Source organism: Arachis stenosperma, chromosome 3 (genome assembly GCF_014773155.1).
Source record: "Arachis stenosperma cultivar V10309 chromosome 3, arast.V10309.gnm1.PFL2, whole genome shotgun sequence".
NCBI classification, from domain to species: Eukaryota; Viridiplantae; Streptophyta; class Magnoliopsida; order Fabales; family Fabaceae; genus Arachis; species Arachis stenosperma.
The window spans coordinates 139,481,974-139,491,416 of NC_080379.1; the positions used below are offsets into that span (position 1 = coordinate 139,481,974).

Sequence of the window (9,443 nt, forward strand, 5' to 3'; positions counted from 1 at the left end):
ATCGGATCTAATTTTGTTAAAAATAATATAATTTAATCAATTATATATATTAAATTTTAGTTAATAACAAATATTTAAAAAAAAACGTTTTAAATATCTGTATTGAAAAATCTCCCATCCCACAATTGTTTCGACAAATATCATATAGAGGAAGCTAGGGTTTATGACGAGCGAGGAGAATTGTGTACAATTATACTGTTATGGGCGAAAATTGAAGAATTGATCAGAATCATCAATGCAAGCAGTGAGAGACAGTGATTGTCCTCAGTTTCGGTTTTGCACGATCCCGATGAATGAAGTATGAACAGAGGCATGAATTGAATTGACCAGACATTGCAGCGTAGCTCGTTGAGTTGTTCAGTCCCTTTCAATAATGCAAATTTTTTGTCCTACAATATTAAATCTTAATTTCTCCTTGTCCCCCTCCTTTAATTAATCAGCAATAATTCTGTGTGCGTGCTTTGACAAATTACACTTAGATTCATTAAATGTTGTTCAAAATTACGCACAGTCTAAATAATTTTATTGAAGTAAATCAAACTATCTCCGTTCAAAGAAGTTTAATTTTACAGAACAGTAGCATATGTTCTTAAACAAAATCTGTCTCATCAGCTAATCATAATTACTTGTAAAGCAACTAAGTGCTGTATGATGGTAAGCCAATATATTAGTAAAATTTTAAAGGTTTTAATAAGCTGGTTTATTTTTTACCGAATTTACTAAAAAAAATGGCTGGGATAATTTGGGACAGAAGAGGTATGAAATTGAGAATTTTTGTTTATGATAAGAAGTACATACTTAAAATAGAAGGAAGATGGATGAGAATCATGAAGTATGTGTATATATATAGCTAGGTAGATATATATAAAAAGATAAAGATAGATATATATAGTATGTATATAGGTATGGTGGGTGTGTTCCCCTTAGAATTAATTTTACATGGCAGATAGAGGCACAACACAACACAACTGGATCTTCAAACTTGTCACACTTTCTGTTGTTGCAGCTGGACTTGCACTTGATGATTATTAGTGGCTTCCACAGGAGTAGGAGGGTTGTTGTCTGGTTGCTGCTTCTTCTGATCTCCAATCTCAATATCAATGGGGGCCTGAGGGGTGGTAGCTTCAACTTCTCCGTTATGTTGAGGCAGCTTCTCATCATTATCCTTGCTTACGGGCTTGTTCTTCCTGTATATACAATACAGCACCATCTGTATTGTCCCGAATGTCACTCCCACTATGTTCGGAAGCTGTATTATTAACATGCATGAGAAGCTAACATTAGAAACACAAGACATAAGTAACTATATATGTGTATATAGGTTAGCACTTAGCACTAGTACTTACTGTAACATAGATATCCTTGAGAAGAATGCCATATGCCATCCACATTATTGCGCTTATTGTGAGAAGCAGTGAAAGATTGAAGGGCATGAACTCCACACTCTTTGTGCGAATTACCACTCTCTACATGAAAATGCATATATCACATCATTATTCAATTAATAATTCTGTTAATCAAATATACATAGTATAAATGAATTAACTCACAATGATGCTTAATGGTGCTGCAAAGACACTGGTGGAAAGGACGACGCAGATCCATCCAAGAAGCTCTAGACGAGCTGTTCTTTCTTTTGCTAGAACGTGTGTGAGAAGGACAACCAAGAATATTCCCCCCAAGTTGAACATGAATATCAGCTTCAACGTGAATATCTACACAACATAAACATAGTATAATAAGAGTGATTTATTATATGAATTAATTAATAAGGAGCAATACATGCATGAGCAGTATAATAATTAAGCGTACCCTAGCTTTCTTGGGGCAATAGGTGAGATAGATGGCAAGGTAAATTGTCTCTATAAAACAACCGAATGAGTTGATGGTGATGATAAGTATTTCGCCCTTCTTTATGTAAGCATAAAATATCCAAAGCATTGCACTGAACAGCGCCGCCACATACGGAATCGACTGGAACCCTTCCGTTGTTTTCTTCTTACAAACTCGATAGAATGTGGATCTGCATTCATTCCATTTGTACTATTAGTTAGTATTGGCTACTGCCTCTGCGTTGACATTAATTCAAGTTATATATGTATGAATGTATACTTACAAAGGTGCCAGAAAGCAAATGAAGGAGCAAATGTTACCTATACATAAACATAACATAGAAAATCAGTGAATTGCTTGGAAGGAGAATGAAAAAGAATATATATTTAGAGAGCAATCAATTAATTGTGCATGTATGTGTGTATACCTATAACACCAACGATAAAAATTTCAGTAGCGACTTGAGGCATGGTTTCGATGGAAAGAAGAGCTAGAGAAGAATTGAAGGGAAGCTAAGTGTAGCTCTAGCTTGCTTAATTTAATGAATATTGTGTATGTGTGTGTACCCTGCCACGGAAGAAAACAGGTATTAGAGATCCCTTATATATAGGGGAGGAGCAGGAGGGGGCTATTTGCATGGACATTATGAAATTATTGAGTGAATTCCATTGATTCGAGGGCAAACAATCAAAGGCATGAGCACACCCGTTTCCGAATGCCAACTCAATTCATTATTGTGGCGAGTTGGTGTGATGTAGTTCTACAATTAATACTTTGGGCCACCACTTCCGATCCCTTGTTTACGTGTTACATCTCCAACCAATTTCAGACGTTACGTTTCCTCCGCCCCTCTCCTCACGTGACCCCTCTCCATTATTCCTCCCTCTCACGTCCCTAGTTGGCCCTCCTATTTCACAAATTCTATGCCTCACAAATATACAAATTAATTGAAAGAATGCTATGGAGCGATGAAATTTTATTATTTTTTGTTATTAGTTAATTATTAATATTTAAAAATATAGAATAAAATGTTTTGTTAGATTATTAAATTAACAGAATTAAGTTAAATGAATTGAATTAATTATAAACCAACTTCTTAAGTTAATAATTAGTCAAGTTTTAATCTTTACTCTTTTGTATTTTTGCTTATTATTATTTAAGAAAATTTAGGAAGTCAACATTTTTTAAAATCAGTCAACGATTGTATTCGTACCATGTTTTCTGCCTCTTCAATATCTCTTCCTTTTCTTTTACTTCTACCTTCAAACTCCTTCTTTCTCTTCCTCTCTCTCCCCGTTTGAAGCCACCGTTATCTTTTCCTCTCCTTTTCTCGATCTATCAGTTTATTTTAGATGTTTTAAGGCAAATATTTTTGAATGTTTTTTAATGTGATTTTATTTTTAAAAAAAAATTAGATTTTTCTTTAAATGTTTTTGAGACATTTTTAATGTATAATAGGTTTAGAATTTTTAAATTTTGAAAGCTAACCTAAATAATCGAATTTGATAAGTTTTTATTCCACTTTTCAGTATTACTTTAAGTAAGATTTTGCATATATATATATATATATATATATATATATATATATATATATATATATATATATATATATATATATATATCTTTTTTATACGTGATTTAAGATGTTTGTTTAGATATTATTATGAACTAAAACTAATATTTTAAAAAAATTAATTGATATTTACGGATAGATAATTTGTTCCCTAGTTGGATCTCTAGATATTTCGATAGCTTGAATCATGGGTAATATGATATGAATTGTTAACCGCACCCTTCTCCTTAAAATTATTAGTGTGTGTTGGTATGAAAATGAAAATATCGGCGCCAGAAGGGCATGGGCTGAGTCACCTCCACTAAGGACACAGGTCACCTATTCATCAAAATTTCATGACTTTGAGATTAAAGCGGGACACGTGTTACCAAATGACATCATGACAGATTCACATCCATGCACATGCACACTGCTAATACTATGAAGAGATCATTAGAGTGTTGAATTAGGGAGGAATAATCCTAATTACTTCACTATATTATGAGCATGTATATCTTAGGGTAAGTAGTGTAGGAGAAATTTCATGAGCTGTAACAGTTATTGCGCTCAATCTCTCATGATTAATGCAACGAACTTTTGACCATCACACGTGAAGGGTAGAAGAATTCCAAGTCCCATCTCGTCTCGTGATTGATTATCATTAAGCCAAGTGGCACGGCTACTCTATTACATCTGGATCACTCTTTCAATCAGCATTCATCTAAACTCTACTTGACAAAACGGAACAATAGCTATACTAGGTATCATAATTAAAAGGAGGACTTTGCACTATCTTTTTATTTTTATTTTTTTTTATAGTATAAAAGATATTTTTTTATATTTTTTTTCAATTTTTATCAATCATTCTAGAATGAGTGTGTGGTGCACAGTTAATCCAACAAATAGCAAAAATGATTTTCTTAAATCATCATTCTAGCATTAGGCCTCTCATAATAATAATAATTAGGAAAAGAAAATTTGTGATTTTCTATCGTTGTCCGTCTAATAGTTGAAAACTTGCAACAACATAGGAATCTTGGACCGAGCCAAACAATGATTAGTTCTCCTAATAAAAAGAAAGTAATCAAATTTTTAAATTTAAAAAGAATTATTTCGACAAACAAATACTTCATTGAATTACTATATTTATGTATTGGATATATTTTAAATATAATATTCATCGATATTTATTTGATATATTTATTTATTGTCTCTAATCATATATTAATTAATAAAAAAATTCAATAGACACATTTAAATATTATATGTCTAATCTTATTAATAACATATTTTTAAAATAAAATTAAAAATAATATATATTATTTTTTATTAAAATAAAAATATTTTAAATATTTTATATAATTAAAATAAGATATTAAAAATAATTAAAAATTAATTTAAATTTTAATATCAACAAAATATTAAAATATTCTTACAATTTATCTTAAAAAAATATTTTATATTTTATATATAAACATGTCCCGTGTTATATAAAATTTTAAAATTTATGTATCAACATATCCTATATCATATCTAGTCTCGTGTCAACCACTCTTCTACATTAATCCAACTGAATACATAAATTATGTCACAATTTTAGCTTTCATTATTTTTATTTGTTCTTATATATGTTATCTTTATTTGTTCTAATTAATCTCTCTCTATATATATATAGCTTTACCTTTATAATTTTTCAGATAAAAAAATATTAAAGTACAACATTCTTTATTTTTTTTCTTTTCTCATTCTTTCGTAGTTTTATTATGGTATTAGAGGCATGATATCCTCTTTGAAGAGGATAGCTTATTTTGATTCCGGTGAGAGCATTGTGTTTCACTACAAAAAATTTGTCGAGTACCGTCAAATTTACCGGCGAATTTTTTCGTTCGTCGCTAATTACAGTCATAAACTTTTTGTTGGTAATTTTTACCATCGAATTTTCTCTCAGTAAATCCAATAATAATATATTATTAATTAATAATTAAATTAATAATTACCGATGGATTTATCTGGCGATAAACTTATTTTTTAAATTTAAAAAAAAATTGTTAATCCTCAAGTATTAAAATACACTCATCCTCTAAGAACATATTTTTAGTTATCCCATATAGGCAGGAAAGTGCAAATACTAATAGATAACAATAATTAGCAGCGTATATTTCAACATATATTTCTTTAGTCTCAACAAAGTAGAAATATACTTAATTTTCATGAATGAGACATCAGTAGTTACCTAATGAACACCCTTATCAACAAGGTCCTTATCTTGAAGTTGGTATTCATGCAAAATCCAATCAATTCAATCTCAATTCAATCTCTCTTAGGTGCTTGATCCTTGTGAAACATTAGAGTCTTTATCATACCCACAACAAGCTTCTTATTCTCGACGGATCTATACAAAAACATAGCCACATAAGGTAATTGAATCAGTCGCATGAGATAATTGATTATACCAAATACTTTATACATAAAGATTTCATTTATAATTAAATAAGAGTGTAATCTGATCATTGAATGGAACCTATATTAAAATTTGAAGTATAGAAAAGATAGAACAATTTCTCTAAATAAAGTAGAATCTTAATTCACTTCCAATTGCTTTTCTTTAGAAATAATTGAAAAAAACATGTAAAACAAGAGGTCGTAGCATCTGATCTATATCGATTTACCTTTTATTCAAATTAGATTGTAATGCGAGAAAAAATTTAATTTCACTCGAAAATTGAAACTACAATAAGATGACTAATTAAAGTCTCATACATGTCCATGAAAGACACAGCATAAAGTTGTACTATGAATATGAAATCTCAGTGTAGTTTCACACAGCAGAACCAGAAACAATTGTCAAGCAAACTTAGCAAATTGTTCAAAATCAAATTGTACAAATCTACCACAATATAACATGCAGCTGAAACAAAAAAAAATCATCATAAAAGCATATTTTGACTAGAATCTCATACGATTTAATCATTTTTACAATATTGCTTATATAAATTAGATAGAATTCTCTAAGATCACTCACCACTTGAGTGCCTGCAACCATATTTTTTCAGAAACCAATATGGCCATCGCACGCAGAAGAATAAAGAAAACTTAAATAGTAAAAGGTTCAGAATCCAACAACTTTCCTTAAATCTTTCGGTAAATCCATTGATAAACCCGACGTTAAAGTCTGACGATAAATCTAATGATATTCAACATTTTTCTTGTAGTGTTTTTCTTCATAAGTACTCTTCTTCTCTATGCATTTTTTCCTTCTCTTTTTCCTCTGCATTGACGTTCTCTCATGTTACCGATTAGCCCATCATCTCTTTCTTGTCTTTCTAAGTTTAATGAGCCTAACATTGCCACACGCGCTCTCACGTGCCACCTAAAGTGCTACCACTGTTTGCCCTCAACATCATCTTTATTGTTAAAACTGCAATCTCTTGTTTACCTTTTTCAGCCCTATTTCTGACGTCCTTCAACCTACCCGCCGCCCACCATGTGCCACCGCGGCCTCTCTGTTGTCCCATTTCTTCTTCTTCTTTTTTTCTTCTTCCTCTCTTTTTTCTTCTCTGTTTCTGCCACCGGTAGCCCTTATTATGCTGCGCCTTTCTCTTCCTTTATTTTCCTCTAAAGATCGTTGTGTAAAACCTGAGAAATTAGTAAATGATTAGTCAATAAATTAATTATTAATAAAATAAATTAAAAGATAGAATTTTATGGTTTAGTGAGGTAGAACTAATTAAAATAAGAATTTTAACACTAATTTTAAAGAATTTGGCCTAAGATTAGGCCCAAGGCCTAACCAAAACTTAATAAAATGAAAGAGCTTCAGCTCTCTCTTTCCCATTACATACACACACGCACACGCTGGAAACTTAAAAGGAGAAGAGAGGAAGAGCATGCAAACCCTTCGCTATATTTCAACTTCATATAACTTTTGATCCGGAACTCCGATCGCTGCACCGTTTGTGGACACGTGACTGCAGCGTCAAGCTCTACAAAGTTTAGTGGTCAATTAGTTAAGAAAGTCTCAGTCTCAATCTCAGTTCTTCCTTTCCTAATTTTCAAAAATTATATGAATTAGATGTTGAGATTTTGGTTAAATTGATGTTCTAAGGCCAAATTAACTTGATGAATTAACGGGTTTTGTTTAGTTGAGGCACGGGTGAGGTAAAGGCTCTCTAAACCTTGTGGATTCTTGGATTTATATGTTGAATATTGAATTTTTGTATATGATAAAAACGCTAAGAAATAGGTATTTGCACGTGATGGAAGAGATGGAATGGGTATGAGACTATTCTGTATACAATTAATTCTTAAAGTGGAGTGTGAGTTATTGGTTTTTGTAAGAAACTTGGTGAAATAAAGGTTTGAGGGATTTTTGTGTAAAATTGATTTTTGGCCGAATTTCAACGAGTCTTAAATCGGCTTCCGGACCCCCAGATTATTTCAAACTTATTTCTTATAAAAATTGGGTCCGTGAAGATTATATCGTTCGAAGAACAGATAAAAAATATTTTAAAACGAGAAAGTTATGCACGTCAGAAGTTCGGTATGTAAAATTGAAATTCTGCAGACTTAGCTATTTCTGATCAAAGTGCAGTGTATGCGTACGCATACCTCTCATTCGTGAAGGGTCGTTTCTGTCCAGTGTACATGCGTATGCTGACAAGGCTATGCGTACGCGAGATGGGCTAAACTGCACTCCCACGTGTATGCATGGCCCACGCGTACGCGTGGCCCAAATTTCAGCAAATGTGGATTTTGTGTTTTTAAAGCTTAATTTTAAACCTCTAAACCTCTATTTTTACTCCTCAGTCTCCTAAACTTAAATTTAATTATAGAGAGGGAGTTGAACATTGAGAGGATGATAACTTGAGAATGAAGAGAGATTGTAAAGGGGTGATGGAAGTTGAAAAGTTTAACGAAAATATTGGTTTGTAAATAAATGTGATTGTGACCCTGGGTAGTAGGTAGTGGTGATGTCCACCTGCTTCGGGTATGAAATAGGAAAAAAGAGTTATGAAGAAATGAATTTAATTATGGAGTAAGAAATGAATGTATGTTTGTGATACTTGGGTAGTAGCAAGGATGGTGGTTTGTCCCGCTTGTTCCAGGTTAATATTTCATATTTGATAATGATAATGCTTGATTTAAACTATATGAATGTATGTTTGAGATACCTGGACAGTAGCAAGGATTGTGGTTTATCCCGCTTGCTCTAGATCAATGCTTGAGATACCTAGGTAGTACGTAGCAAGGATGGTGGTTCGTCCCGCTTGCTCTAGGTCATTGATTGTGACGCCTAGGTAGTAGCAATGGTTGTGGTTCATCCCACTTGCTCCAGGTTGAGCTTTTAAACACCCGCCTGGATAGTAGCCGCAGTAATGGTTATTCCACTGGCTCTGGGTTAAGCGGGTAATAGTAAGGGGGTTGTAGCTCAAACCCACTTGCTCCGCATGGGTGTTTCAGTGCATGGTTAGCTACCAGGACGTGTCGGATTGGTTATATAACCGACAGATGATATCATCAGCCATAAGACAAGCATGCATCATATGTATTTGTGTATTTTGATTGCTTTTGCATTAATTGGGCTTGCCTACGTGATTATTTTGCTTACTTGCTAAATTGTTACCTATTGTATTTGTATTCTACATGTGCTTGCTTTGTCTGTGGTTCCACCGGAGTTGGGAGATTGGAGGAAAGGCAGAGAATTGAGGGGTTTTAGATAGAGTTAGTTAAGTTTAGAACCTTAGACAACCACCCCCTACTTATGGATTTCATTTTTAATTCTTTAAGTTTTATAATCTGAGTGTCGGCGTTCTAGGATTGCCTTTGACTTTCTCTGGGCCTTATTTATTATATATGTGGGCACCTTAACCATATTAAGAATCCCCGGTTCTCATCCCATACAATATATGTTATTTTCAGATACAGGTCGAGTAGCACCTCGGTAAGCGTTTGAAGTTCATTCTACAAGCGAAGTGTTATATTTGGGATTCTGTGTTTTGAACTTACATTTAGTTTCTGTACTTAGATTCTCCTCTGTATATTTAAGTTTACTTTGTCC

General features: G+C 32.6%; 1 protein-coding gene across 1 annotated transcript; it reads right to left on the reverse strand.

The window, feature by feature from the left end:
* Positions 1–757: 757 nt before the first annotated feature.
* On the reverse strand, positions 758–2,507 carry LOC130967858 (bidirectional sugar transporter N3-like). The gene is made up of 6 exons (XM_057892891.1): positions 2,261–2,507; positions 2,117–2,153; positions 1,813–2,023; positions 1,551–1,715; positions 1,347–1,466; positions 758–1,249 (listed from the first exon to the last, which is right to left on the reverse strand). Exons 1-6 carry the CDS (start codon positions 2,301–2,303, stop codon positions 986–988), a joined length of 840 nt encoding a protein of 279 aa, XP_057748874.1. The 5' UTR covers positions 2,304–2,507; the 3' UTR covers positions 758–985.
* Positions 2,508–9,443: the final 6,936 nt, after the last annotated feature.

What these genes read in the sequence shown, in the direction of transcription:
- LOC130967858 (XM_057892891.1), bottom strand. Translation starts at nt 2,303, where the DNA reads ATGCCTCAAGTCGCTACTGAAATTTTTATCGTTGGTGTTATAG. An exon ending in CAGCACCATTAAGCATCATT is followed by an intron (nt 1,467 to 1,550) that starts GTGAGTTAATTC and finishes ATTTTCATGTAG; the next exon opens with AGAGTGGTAATTCGCACAAA. An exon ending in TCAAGGATATCTATGTTACA is followed by an intron (nt 1,250 to 1,346) that starts GTAAGTACTAGT and finishes TTAATAATACAG; the next exon opens with CTTCCGAACATAGTGGGAGT.